Source organism: Schistocerca serialis, chromosome 3, assembly GCF_023864345.2.
Source record: "Schistocerca serialis cubense isolate TAMUIC-IGC-003099 chromosome 3, iqSchSeri2.2, whole genome shotgun sequence".
NCBI classification, from domain to species: domain Eukaryota; kingdom Metazoa; phylum Arthropoda; class Insecta; order Orthoptera; family Acrididae; genus Schistocerca; species Schistocerca serialis.
In genome coordinates this window covers 1,013,182,517-1,013,197,722 of record NC_064640.1, presented here as the reverse complement: position 1 = coordinate 1,013,197,722, position 15,206 = coordinate 1,013,182,517, and the positions used below count along the sequence as shown (strand labels likewise).

At 40.7% G+C, this 15,206-nt stretch overlaps 1 protein-coding gene across 1 annotated transcript in view; it reads left to right on the top strand.

The window, feature by feature from the left end:
• The window catches only part of LOC126471471 (zinc finger FYVE domain-containing protein 9), a 429,993-nt gene that overhangs the window by 172,411 nt on the left and 242,376 nt on the right, over nt 1-15,206 (top strand). The window contains exon 4 of the mRNA XM_050099668.1: nt 1,227-1,549. Within this exon, the coding sequence (XP_049955625.1) occupies nt 1,227-1,549 (323 nt within the window). The remainder of the gene's footprint in view (nt 1-1,226; nt 1,550-15,206) is intronic.

Here is a 15,206-nt window from a genome sequence, read left to right as displayed (position 1 = left end):
AGAGAGAGAGAGAGAGAGAGAGAGAGAGAGAGAGAGAGAGAGAGAGAGAGAGATATTTGAGTTGTTTGGGTTTTACACTGAAGAGCCAAAGAAACCGGTACACCTTCCTAATATCGTGTAGGCTCTCTGTGAACATGCAGAAGTGCCGCAACATGATGTGGCATGGACTTGACTAATGTCTGAAGTAGTGCTGGAGGTAATTGACACCACGAATCCTGCTGGGCTGTCCATAAATCCGTAAGAGTACGAGGGGGTGGAGATCTATTCTGAACAGCATGCTGCAAAGCATCCCAGATATTCCAATAATGTTCATGTCTGGGGAGTTTGGTGGCCAGCGGAAGTGTTTAAAACGTTGAAGAGTGTTCCTGGAGACACTCTGTAGCAATTCTGAACCTGTGGGGTGTTACATTTTCCTGCTGGAATTGACCAAGTCCATCGGAATGCACAATGGACATAAATGGATGCAGGTGATCAGACAGGATGATTATGTACGTGTCACCTTTTAGATGTATCAGGGGTCCCATATCACTCCAACTGCAGACACCTGCACCATTACAGAGCCTCCACCAGCTTGAACAGTCCCCTGCTGACATGCAGGGTCTGTGGATTCATGAGGTTATCTCCATATCTGTACACATCCATCCCCTCAATATAATTTGAAATGATACTCGTCCGACCAGGCAACGTGCTTCCAGCCATCAACAGTCGACTTTCAGTGTTGACGGGCCCAGGTGAGGTGTAAAGCTGTGTGTCATGCACTCATCAATGGTACACGAGTGGGCCTTCAGCTCCAAAAGCCTGTATCGATGAGGTTTTTGAGTGGTTTGCACACTGACATGATTCTCTTCAGTTGTCGTTGGTCCTGTTCTTGTAGAATCTTTTTTCCGGCCTCAGCAATGTCGGAGATTTGACGTTTTAGCGGATCCATGATTTTCACGGTACACTCGTGACGTGGTCATATGGGAGAATTCCCACTTCATCACTACCTCGGAGATGCTGTGTCCCACCACTCATGTGCCAACTATAACACCACGTTCAAACTTGCTTACGGCACCACATACTTGTCTTGTATAGGCGTTGCTGACTGCAGTGTCGTATTTTGCCTATTTACATCTATCTGTATTTGAATATGCATACCTATACCAGTTTCTTTGGTGCTTCAGTGTATGATTACGATTGGCAGTATTATGGTTTTATCTCACATTTTTCTTTTTATTCTTTTCTAGGATCACAAGCTGAAACTCCTGCAAAATGCAGTTTAACTGAAGAATCTCGAGCAACAGATGTCCAAAGTACTGTGTCCTCTGAAAGTGATTCACATTCATCACCTGAGATGTCTGAATCATCACCAGTGGAATTGCCATCATCTCCTGTTCCTCAAAAACCACCAGCAAACAGTGAAACTACACATACCTTATCTCCAGAAGAAAGAAACCTTGGAAAATATCCACCTTTCTGGGTACCTGATGCTGATGCACAGAATTGTATGCTGTGTAATGTGAAATTCAGCGTTATCAAAAGAAGACATCATTGTCGAGCTTGTGGAAAGGTATTTATCTGTTTGTTGCACTAGACTCAAATGCTTGATTATTGCCAGTGGTCCATGACAGTTTTAACTTCTGCTCCACCAATAAATAAATATTAGTTTTATTTGCCGCTAAAGAATTAACCATCACCAGTCACTTTTGGTCATTGTCGTTCTGTCAAACGTGTTTTAGTGAAACATAACTGTTCACTAGGTTGGAGAACTGTTATGAAACTGAGTATTAGTCTAGAGCTACTCGTATCACAGCACAGATTTCTAACAAGGGCAACTCCCAATCGCACCACTCTTCCAAAACAGAACGCAAGAGTCATAACATGTGCTACTTGTGTAGAACAAATAGGGGGTACATATGTCTGGAGGTCCTTTCCTTACACCTCGCTGTTGCAAATGGATGTTACAACACAATGCAGACACAAATTTAAATATAGTGAACAGACACATCAGGATGGACAGTTCATAATTTTGTGAAGAAAATGGGGCACGAGGGAGATGTGAACCCGGATCTCCCTCATTGCAGTCCACAATGTCATGATCACTGCGGTTTCTTTGATGTTGCATATCTTGAGCTTGGACCGTTCACTGTTTCAATGTTGCTTCTTTTTTCACTGTTCAGTACAACTACTTCCTGTTTTTATGCTTGATCTGCATTCAGTTTTTGACAGGCTGTCCATGGGCCATCTTACCTCTAAATCTGAGGGGGCAGGGGCAGGTGGTGATGGGGAGTTTCCCTTGTAAGAAGTTGACTCAGGAAGTATGAGATAGATGCAGGACCAGACTACACTGCCATTTTCCCAATGCAATGGGTGTTTCAGGCAAGCATAGTCACAGCATAATGAATGTTACAAGCACAAAATATAATTTCTTATGTATTAGCTGTGGCCAAGTGCTCAAATGAACATTAATATTAAAGATAATTCTTTATTTTGTATGCTCATTAAACCACCAGTACTATGACCATTGAAGGAGAAGAATCTTAAAATTCTATATGCAATCACTCGTAGTACTGGTTTGCACTCAAACCCAATTCAAAGGCATAAATGGTCATTGCACGGAAGTATTCACATTTCTCTGACCTTGTTGACATTTACAGATATTTAGTGACACAATAGAAGCCTTTGCAACACTTTCAATACTCATGCATAACAGAAACTTGCACTACTACATTGTATTTTTGGCTATAATCTTACGTTTTTGTACGAGGTGTAGAAATAAATGAGGAGTTTGTCAGTCAGAAAACTGAATGTCCCTCTTATGAACCTTTTTGAACATAGTCCATCACATGGAGCACTCAAAATGCTAAGATCATGCAGCAAGCACATGTTTAAATAGCATTACCCTGCACTGTTTAAACAGAGGCTTCTTGATTATGAGCCATATCTTTTATAATTGTTTTGGGTCATTAAATGTAATTCAAACATAGCTATATTCTATACGCTAATTAATCACTGCTGATTTCATTGTAAGTGTGTCTTTGTGGTTCATGTCATAGGTCTGACTTACAAGGAGCACAACCACATACATCAGGAGAGCGACAAAGTAAGGCTCTGTCAAGTGCAGAAATCCACCTTCTGTGGGATGTACGTATTACATTTCACAAAATAGACATAGTCAAACTTCAACAAACATTCAAAACAAACCATTAACTTGCACCATGAACACCGAATGAAAAATGGTATGCCACAGTCATCACAAAGGTTCCCACCATAAAGATCGAAGGCAAACTCATTGGGAGTTACAAACCAATGACGTTCAGCTAGGTATCCACTCCTAAATAATGCATATAGAATCATATTGGTGTAATGGGGTGATGAGAACTGTTGGAATGTCGTGGAATGCAACTGAATGCAAAGCAGTGTGTTGTGGAGCTTATCATGAAAATGGCTATCCTTTAAGGTGTAACTACAGATAGTGCCATAATGTTTTACAGGCACGAAAACAACAAACATCTAGAGGCTGAATTTGAATTTGCCCAGTGGTTAGGTAGTATGAACTCCAATGTCACACACTTTTCAGGAGGCATAGTTTGTGATTTTTATATGAAGACCAGGAATTGAGCAAAAATAAGTTATTTTGACCAACAATTGGCCAAAAGCAGTGCTCATACCATAGTTGTCGTTCTCTTACGCCTGTTTACCCGCTCTTGCTGCTGTGACATAAGTATTCCCTGCTACCCTTGCAGTATCTCACACATAAGAAAGATTTGTGGGGGGCAGAGCACCTCCATCTTCTTGCAGCACAATAAATAGCTTTCTAGACAATTTAACATCCAGATTAACAGCGGGCATATTTGTATATGAATGCATTAAAGGCACTGATGTTAGTTGACCTTGATACAACTCTCTTGGTACCCCTAACCCCTTGGTTCCTTTCATATGCATTTCCTCTTCAAATCTCGATTGGTTGGAGTTGAAAACAAATTCCTTACTGAATGATGGGATAAGTTTGTTTATCCCATCTACAAATTTTCGGGCCGTATCTGCAGTTCACTGTGCATCTAGTCGGTGATTTGTTGGAAATTTCATTATCTCTAGTCTTTCAGTTCTGTAGCAGTGTTTGAAATTATGCAGCCATCCACTGCTTTCCTTGAAATTTCTGTAATCTATGCTGCGCACAATTTGATGTGCATAACATAGTAGGTTTGCTATCGTGTCTATCCTCTAAATTGTATTGAGCATCCTTGAATGCTCAAATGCCAGTGTTTGTAACAAGTGTGCCTTGTCCTCCCTTGATTATGTATGATTTCTCTTTTGCACTACATAGTGAATATAGCTATGGACATATTCGAAGTCTGTTCATAATTGTTTTTTATCATGCTGCTGATGATCTTCGATGTGCAGAATTGTGTTTAGTATCAGCTTCTTGGACAGCAATTGTCCATAACTGGATAACACTGGAGGTGGGAACTGTGGCTGTGGATGGAAAATCATATGTAGCATGTAAAAAAAATCATATGAACAGATTTAAATAAGTTTGCAGCAATCTGACCATGTAGTGTACATAAAAATTGCAGATGTTCAAGGGCGGACAAGGTACACTTGTTACAAAAACTGTTGTTTGTGCATCGCAGGGATGTTCAATACAATTTACAGGATGTCTACGATAGTGATCTAGTTCATTATGCACATCAAATTGCGTGCAATTTAGATTACAATGATTTGGAAGCAGTGGATGGTAGCATAACTTTAAAGAGTGCTACAGAATTGGAAGATGTAAAGGTAATGAAATTTCAAACGAAGTATCAACCTGATGACACGTAGCAAACTGTGGAATCAGCCTAAAAATTTGCAGATGAGATAAACAAACTTATCGTGTTATTCAGTAAGGAATTTGTTAGCAACTGCGATCAATCGAGATTTGAAGAGGAAATGCATGTGGAAGAAACCCTGGAAATTAAAGGTACCAACAGAGCTATATCTGGATCAACTAATATCAATGCCTTAATGCATTTGTATACAATTATACTGACTGTTAATCTGGATGGTAAATTGGTGGGAAAGTTATTTATTGTGCTGCAAGAAGGTGGAAGTACTCTGCCCCATACGATTCTTTCTTGTGTGCATGATTTTGCATTGGCAGTAGGGAATATTTACGTCACAGCAGCAAGAGTGGGGAAAAGGGCTAAGAGAACTACTACTATGGTATGAGCACTGCTTTTGGCCAAGAGCTAGGCAAAATAACTTGTTTTTGCTCGATTCCTGGCCTGCGAATAAAAATCACTCTCGTTTAGAGCAAACTATGCCTCCTGAAAAGGAGTTCATACTATCTAACCACTGGACAAATTCAGCCTCTGGGTGTTTCTTGTTTCCATGACTGTAAAACATAGCTTGGCCTTAAAGGATAGCCAGTTTCATGATAATCTCCATGACACACTGTTCCACATTCAGCTACATTCCAACAGTTCTCATCACCCTGTTACACCAATATGATTCTATATGCATGCTTTAAGAGTGACTACCTAGCTGAACGTTCTGCATGGTTTGTAACTCTCGAGGAGTTCACCTTCAAACTTGATGGTGCGAACCTTCGTGATCACTGTGGCGCACTGTTTTTCATTCGGTGTTCATGGTGCAAGTTAATGGTTTCTTTTGAATGTTGACTATGATTATTTTGTGAAGTTTAATACATACATCCCATAGAAGGTTGATTTCTGCACTAGCCAGGGACACATTTTCTGTTGCCCTCCTGATGCAGGTGGCAAGTCATTAGCAGCTAATATTTGCCTTGTCATAACTGTTAACACAACACTTTCAAATGAGGCTTACTAAAGACCTTGCACTCAAGGAGTTCCTTGTGAGTGAGGTGCAGATAGATTAAGACACTAGATTCACATTTGAGAGAAGTGTGTTCAGAATTCTCACCTGGCCGTCATATTTTACATTGGAGAGCCAAAGAAACTGGTACACCTACCTAGTACCATGTAGTGCATCCACGAGCATGCAGAAGAGCCGCACCACAACGTGGCAGGGACTTGATTAATGTCTGAAGTAATTCTGGAGGAAATTGACACCATAAATCCTACACTGCTGCCCATAAATCCATTAGATTATGAGGTAGTGGAGATCTCTTGCGTGTTGCAAGGCACCCCAGGTATGCTCAATAATGATCATATCTGGGGAATTTGGTGGCCAGTGAGTGTGTTTAAACTGAGAAGAGTGTTTCTGGAGCCACTACATTGCAATTCTGAATGTGTAGGCTGTCGCATTGTCCTATCGGAATTGCTGAAGTCCATCGGAATCCACAGCGGACATGAATGGATGCAGGTGATCAGACAGGGTGCTTAGGTACATGTCACCTGTTAGAGTCGTATCTAGGTGTATCAAGGGTCCCGTATCACTTCAACTGCACGCGCTTCACACCCTTACAGAGCCTCCACCAGTGTGAACAGTCCCCTACTGATGTACAGGGTCTATGGATTTATGAGGTTGTCTCCATACCCGTACATGTCCATCGGCTCGATTCAATTTGAAACGAGACTCGTCCGACCAGACAGCATGTTTCCAGTTGTCAACAGTCGAATGTCCGTGTTGATGTGCCTAGGCAATGCATAAGGCTTTGTCTTCTGCAGTCACTAAGGGTACACGAGTGGGCCTTTGGCTCCATAAGGCCATATCGTGATTATTCGTTGAATGGTTCAAACACTGACACTTTTAGATTGCTCAGTATTAAAATCTGCAACAATTTGCGGATGGGTTGTACTTCTGTCACCTTGAACGATTCTCTTTAGTTGTCATTAGTCCCGTTCTTGCAGGATCTTTTTCCAGCCGCAGCAATGTCAGGGATTTCACATTTTACCGGATTCCTGATATTTACGGTGCACTCATGAGGAGATCGTACGGGGAAATCCCCACTTCATCGCTACCTCGGAGATCCTGTGTCCCAGCGCTTGTGCACCGACTATAACTCCATATTAAAACTCACTTAAATCTTGATAACCTGCCATTGTAGCAGCAGTAATTTAGGTAACAACTGCACCAGACACTTGTTGTTTTATGTAGGCATTGCCGACCGTAGCGCCATATTCTCCCTGTTCAAATATCTCTGTATATGAATATGCATGCCTGTACCAGTTGCTTTGGCACTTCAGTCTAGATTTTCTATAGTTATCCTAAATAACATCAAGCAAGTACCTGAATTTTCAGGGTCATAGCTGATCTACTCATTAATTTTCGCTCATCCTGAACTTGTGATCTGTTGCCAACACCACCATTGTTAACAGGACATTAAACCTTGATCAGAAAAATAATGTATTCCTCAAGAGACAGTAAAAAATTTCTGAAGGGTACTGTTACTGCTGTTATTGAGAAGACTATTTAAACTTTGGTTTACAGTGAGAATGTACTGTGAATTCCGTAGGTAAGAAATTACAAGCTACAAGTAATTTTAAAAAAAAATTGTAAATCTCACTGTCAAAACAGTTCAAACAACATACTTTCAAGCATATTATGGCTTTATAGGCAGTGTTGGACTATACGTTACATATATGTAATGGGAACTGAAGGGTTTTAGGAGGTGATATCTCAGAAGGCTCCATCCTATGTCTGTTATTTTTTCTTGCATTTGTTAATGATCTTTCATCAGTGACATTGACAGATGCTAAATTTGTGCCATTTACAGGTAATATAAAAGATGTGATAAACAGGAAGAAAAGAATAGTTTTAAAGAAGCTAATAATTTTCATGGACATTAATAAATTATGTATCCAATTCATCACCACTAAACTTTGGAAAGGCGCAGTACATGCAGTTCAGATATGCATAACTTGTCAGCACAATTGAACTTATTTAGCTGATGATGAATTTGCATTGGTGATCTCACTGAAGTTTCTCTTCGGTTCTCCTCTTCACGTTCTATTTGTCCTAGTTCTTGGTTTGTCTCCACAGATTAATGATAATTGACAAATGTTCTGAATTTAAATTTGTGCTGTATCATGTTACCTGTGATGCCAATTTCCAGAAAATATCTTTCAGTTTTAAGTAGACAGTTGTTCTTAACCTTTATACAAATGACAACATATCTTTTGGTTCAGCTGTCATTATTCATTCTGAAAATTTCAGATTTTCTTAGTATGCTGATAAGATTCCTTTATAATCCATATTCCTCCTATACAGACAGGCCAAAAATTTTCTTTGCACTCTTCCTTTCTGTTTTTCTGTGCCCTGAATTAGTGATTCACATCCAGTTGTCAAGGTCAGCAATGTATAAACTGCTTATGGTGTAATTACTGTGTTGCTGATGCCATGGTTTTCATTCCAGGAGATAGATATTTTATTGTATCTGTGCCAGGTGATTCTATAGGCTTTTTGTAGTTGAGGAATTCTCTCTTTGTTTACTTCATCGTTTAATCATGAAAGTTAATGATGGTGACAATGCCCTTCAGACATGTACGAATGTCTGAAGGAACAAATGTTCTGATGATTACAGCTGTGGTAATGAAAGTTGTATACTTTCCCATAAGGTTCTGAGTTATCTGTGTGTTATTAATAGTAAATACCACATAACTGTAAATGTGACTTCATGTAACAATGTTATTTCATTTTAGACACTTTAGTACAACCACCTAGGGATTATTTTATGTATTTAAGTGTGTACATATTTACACATTTATGACACATATTGTGTTAATTTTTCTTGTAAACTGAGGTAAGTTTCCTTACTTGATCTGCATCCATGAGAAACCACATCATTTAGGACTTACAGGATGAACATATAATCTAAGCGTATCAGTTGTTTGGTTATATTCGGTGTTGGAAATTCATCCGTCACCATTCTTGTCTTCAAGGTGCCCTCATCAAGCTGAGCAATTTGTTTAGAGAGCATGTTAATTAGAAAATTAGAAAAGTCATTAACTGAAAATATTCAAGGCAATATGACCCTGAAAATTTGAGGTGAGCTCGGAGACATATTTCAGTATAAGCACATGTACTATTCAATAGTGCAAATTCCCAGCAGTCAAGAAACTCATTTTATGTTTCTTGAAATTAATTATCTTGTGTGGTAATTGAATAGGAGTTAATAGAGGTTGCCACTTTCCATTGTAAATTCTTTCATAACTACTTAGAGATTGTGTACTTCGACTAAATACTTTTGTTATTTTTAATTTTTCTGTACAAAATGACATACAGCAGCATTGATCCATTAACTCGGTAACTGATAATTTCGTGTAATTCACTTTAAGTTGCAGTATGTAAACAGGATGATTCACATTTGTGTAAGGATAATAGTTACATGTATTTTCGTAAACCTATTACGAGCAACATTTTCTGTAATCCAAAATTCTGTTTGTTCTGGAAGTCCATCAGAAACAGTAATTTCCAATCTTGCCAAATTTTAAGGCATTGTGTACCAAATAACAGTTTGTTCCTAAGCTGCTCCCTATGATACCAGCAGCTGCATTGATCGTTAACAGTTATCCATAATGACGGTGTTGATTAATGACAACAAAGGATTGCTGTGCATTTCTAATATTAAGAATTCTATATGACCGGAAGGAAAATGTATTGAGTGTGTTCTTAAGTGATTGTTATTTATTTGCTACGTTTGAACAATTGCAATTGATTATGTCAATGTTATATTACTATAGTTTAACTAAATTGTAGATCATCAGCTGAGTGTACTATGTGACTATCTATTTATCTGTACAAAACTGACATTGCTTTGTCCACCAATCTTAACTTGGTCATGTACAAACATACTTCGTCTTACCAATTACCCAGACTGACAGCAGCTTCCAGATTGTCAATAAATGCTGACACATTCATAATCGCTCTACTCGAGAAAGGAGGCACCAGGCTAGCTGCAGTGGAATCCACAGAAGGAACAGGTACACTGAATGAAGCTTATAACTCTTCTGTCCCAGCGAGTCCACATTTTCTACTTGTTATCTGCCATTAAAGTAGGTAAAGTGTCCACATGCCCTCATAACATGGGAATATTCTGTGATAGCTCAGCCATCTGCTTCATCAGATTCGTCTACTTCCTGTATCATCATTGCTCATTTTTTCAGGCATTTGTCCAACCTCTATCTACCAAAAATGCAATATACTTCAACTGCATCACACATTAACAAAGCAGTGGCAGCTACCACAAACATTTGAGCATAAGTACAAAAAAATGATATCAGTCCGTACAATGGATCATCCAATCAAGACTCAAGAACACTAATGTGCCTCATGCCCATAATGTTGGCAAGTACTACATGTAACTGGTACTGGCTGCATACATGCAGTTTGTGACCTGCCAAATTACAATACTGGCACCTCGTTGGCTGTAAATAGTACTCCCTACAATTTCCTTTTAGCTGTAATAAATCTGCCAGTACGCATGGTTTGGTAAATTATACCTTCACATTCTTATACACCTCACTTCTAGCTATCATGGCAGTATACAAAACAAAAGGCCACAAAAATATAAAACTCACTCAGCATAACCATATTGCTGAACTGTAAGTTGTGGATCAAAACATGGTCCTGGACCCAGCTACAGACATCAGTGACCATTTCTGATACCACTTATAGAGGGCGGGGGTGGCAGGCCTCTAAGGTGGATGGTGGAACTGGGATTGCAGAAGTCAGGAGGCCATTAGTTAACCACCCTGGGTGTTGGAGTGGTGCAGTGATTGGATAAGTGGTAGTGGTTGAATATATCATCATGAAAACATCATTATTAAAACATTCATCTATTGCTCATCAACTACAACAGTCGTGGTGATACTTGGAGAAGCCAACATCTCGTGGATGTAAGCGGCAGCCTGTGAAGAGGTGCGTCCATCGACAGGTAGTCCACCAGTGTGCAATATTATTTAGCTGGTGGAGTGACGGCATCAGCAACTCGATAAGGCTACTGATTACAGCAGTGAGCGGCAGCCCACAATGCAGACTAGAGGCTGCAGAACATGGGGCACACTGAGGTGCACAGCGTGGAGGTGGACACTAGTTGATACTCTAGATTCATAGAGCATTGCTGGACTGCCCTCAGAGCTGGTGGCTGGCAGACTGCTATCCCTCTGACTAGAACTAAGGAGTATTAATACAGGCTTGACCAGTCCTTGTTTTGCTAAACCATCAGTTTGTGTCATGTAAGCCATAAGAGAACCATGGCATAGAAGTGAATCAATCAGGTCAACATGCCACAGTGGCTCTGCCTTTCTGCTGCATCAGTTCTGTTACACTTCTGATCCCTCTGTTTGGCCTTAGCATGTGGTAACCTCAGGACACCTCAGAGACAGTGCTTACCATATAAGCAGGTAGCCCCTGATCTCACCTCACGTAGCCAGCCTGAACTGACCTGTTTTCATGGTCTCTTGTGTTAACAGTGGAAGATGTCTCAATTTCACTCAGCTGTGCCCAGTAAATTATTTGTGGTGCAACTATTCTGTGTGGACAGATTGCTAATTACATTGTAAGTATTGAACCAAAAAGTGAAGTGTTGTAATTTGGAAGTTTTCTCTAATTATTATTATTATTTTTATTTATTTTTTTTTTTAATGCATCAACTGTTGTGGGATTGTTCGTCCTGTATGCAGGTGCAATTTGTATACGTGAGAACTATTTGAGTAGTTTTGTTTACAATACATAATCTATACATTTCCAGTGTCTGTGACACACACTGATATGTGTGACTACACTTTGGTGAAAATTTTTGGTGACTTGATCAATCAAGTTGAGAAGTGGGAGCAAGCTATCATCCATCTGCAAAATTTTCTTGGGTGCCCCATGCTCATTATTATTATTATTATTATTATTATTATTATTATTATTATCATCCCATCTTGGGGAGATGCGCGGCCCATTCTCCCCCAACTCGAAGGAAACCGGCTGCCATGTGTGTCACCTGTTGTAATTTCAATCCATTGTAAAGTCAATGTTGATATCCTACCTTACTCATCATCATGGTTTGCCGCCAGGAAATACTTGTCGAATGTTATTCACCCGATAGTGATCAGCTTCCTCATGGAGTGAGGTGCTACTTTTCATCTGGTTTATTGCACTGATCATAGATAGCACTTCTACGATGTGACTTTTCAGCGGAAAAGTGACAGTGGCCTAGTTAGCTATTCTGAACCATTATTTAATAAAATACACTGATTGAATAATAACATTATTCAATATTTGTCAACAGTTAGTTAAACTTGGTGAAGTCAGCCTATACAGAAAATGTGAGCAATAGTCAGATTCAGCTACTGACAACTGACTGTGCTTCATCATATCCCTATCTTTCCTATCACCTCACAACCTGCAAAATAAACAAAAAATATTGTAGTTTGCATCACTGAATGTGCACAAATGTCATATTAGGTTTCTTGCTGCTTCCGGTGAGGGCTCATCTTCTAATAATCACATGAGCATGTAATATGCTATGCAATGCTGCCACAGAAGTACACAGTACAATGAAAATGCTAAACACAACTGTTGCATTTGTGTTTACTTTCAGTACCTGGTGTTAATTAAGTATTTTAAGGCAGGCTTCGTTTGACTGAAAGTAAGGCCTATTACGCCAAATCTCCTAAGTTGCCTTAAAACCCAGAGGTTTCACCTTACTATCTTATAAGATAAAGGCAATGCAACACATGGAATGTGTGATCAAGCCACGAATTAACAAGTAAATGGTTATTACCACCACAGTGCATTAACTGCACAGAGAAACACATAGTATTGAGCCAGGAACGTCCTAAGTTCAGTGAAGAGAAGAAAATCCAAGAAATTAAACCAACAGAACACATGTGAGATGCTGAAATGAAGATCTTCAAGTCAATGCAGCCACGTAGCTTTGGTTTATCGTTTGCATTCACATTCATTAAACCAACTATTGAAGAGTATGTCCAACCCAAACCTGTAATGCTGTTACCAGTGTCTCATTGTGAAAATGCACATGTAGAGTTGCATTTAAAAAATTAAGAAAAAAGAATCCATAGTCAATTCTAATTTGATTTAGTCAACTAAAGAGATCTGCCACTTACTGAAAATAGTGTATCTCCCCAGCTACAGCTCTACTCCCCTCAATGCAAAACAGACATGCAGCAGCCAGAGACATAGCAAAGAAAGAACCGTGAAAGCCATGTGATCAGGAAACTTCAAAAAGGTCTTACATAGGTGGTGGTAGTCTAGATGTTCCATTAAGAAAATCTCACTGACCCAAGATGAGTATGTAATGGTATTGCCAGAAAGTTTTGGTATGCCAATACAAATTTCAATAAATTCTTTCTCTGTAAGTTAACTAAATTTTCAATTATGTATTGAAATTACATGGCATCTCAAAATACAGATTACCAGGTTAGAATTTCGCTGCTCTAAACTGAAAACCTTTGAAGAAAGAATGTTTCTGTACTAAGAAATATATACTTTTGAAACAAACTGTTTGCATGAATTACACATAAATAAATTTCGACTACGAAATAAATTTTCATTTCATCTGTTGAGAAGTTTTATGAAGTGATGTGACCTGTGATGAAATAATTGTGAAAAATGAACACTTACCTTCATTTGGCATCACATTTGGGCTGCACTCACGAGTGGCTTAGATACTTCATCCTTCCATAAGTTGGGGGAAATGGGTGGGGGTGGTGGTTCAGCTTTATTTAGTTGCAATACTTTAACAGATCATTATTCCAAAGTATATATACTAGTAAACTATTACAAACAGTTTAATTGTTTAGAAGTGTAACACAAGTTTCATCTACTGACCATGCTGATATGAATGAATGCAAATGAAATAAAAAAATTCTGTGTATGAATGAATTTATTTATTTCTTTTATTCATCTTCCATACACTCTTGTCAATAATCACTAACACATGGAATGAGAAAAATTTTAGATTATAGTGGTTCACAATAGAATATTATACACTCCTGGAAATGGAAAAAAGAACACATTGACACCGGTGTGTCAGGCCCACCATACTTGCTCCGGACACTGCGAGAGGGCTGTACAAGCAATGATCACACGCACGGCACAGCGGACACACCAGGAACCGCGGTGTTGGCCGTCGAATGGCGCTAGCTGCGCAGCATTTGTGCACTGCCGCCGTCAGTGTCAGCCAGTTTGCCGTGGCATACGGAGCTCCATCGCAGTCTTTAACACTGGTAGCATGCCGCGACAGCGTGGACGTGAACCGTATGTGCAGTTGACGGACTTTGAGCAAGGGCGTATAGTGGGCATGCGGGAGGTCCGGTGGACGTACCGCCGAATTGCTCAACACGTGGGGCGTGAGGTCTCCACAGTACATCGATGTTGTCGCCAGTGGTCGGCGGAAGGTGCACGTGCCCGTCGACCTGGGACCGGACCGCAGCGACGCACGGATGCACGCCAAGACCGTAGGATCCTACGCAGTGCCGTAGGGGACCGCACCGCCACTTCCCAGCAAATTAGGGACACTGTTGCTCCTGGGGTATCGGCGAGGACCATTCGCAACCGTCTCCATGAAGCTGGGCTACGGTCCCGCACACCGTTAGGCCGTCTTCCGCTCACGCTCCAACATCGTGCAGCCCGCCTCCAGTAGTGTCGCGACAGGCGTGAATGGAGGGACGAATGGAGACGTGTCGTCTTCAGCGATGAGAGTCGCTTCTGCCTTGGTGCCAATGATGGTCGTATGCGTGTTTGGCGCCGTGCAGGTGAGCGCCACAATCAGGACTGCATACGACCGAGGCACACAGGGCCAACACCCGGCATCATGGTGTGGGGAGCGATCTCCTACACTGGCCGTACACCACTGGTGATCGTCGAGGGGACACTGAATAGTGCACGGTACATCCAAACCGTCATCGAACCCATCGTTCTACCATTTCTAGACCGGCAAGGGAACTTGCTGTTCCAACAGGACAATGCACGTCCGCATGTATCCCGTGCCACCCAACGTGCTCTAGAAGGTGTAAGTCAACTACCCTGGCCAGCAAGATCTCCGGATCTGTCCCCCATTGAGCATGTTTGGGACTGGATGAAGCGTCGTCTCACGCGGTCTGCACGTCCAGCACGAACGCTGGTCCAACTGAGGCGCCAGGTGGAAATGGCATGGCAAGCTGTTCCACAGGACTACATCCAGCATCTCTACGATCGTCTCCATGGGAGAATAGCAGCCTGCATTGCTGCGAAAGGTGGATATACACTGTACTAGTGCCGACATTGTGCATGCTCTGTTGCCTGTGTCTATGTGCCTGTGGTTCTGTCAG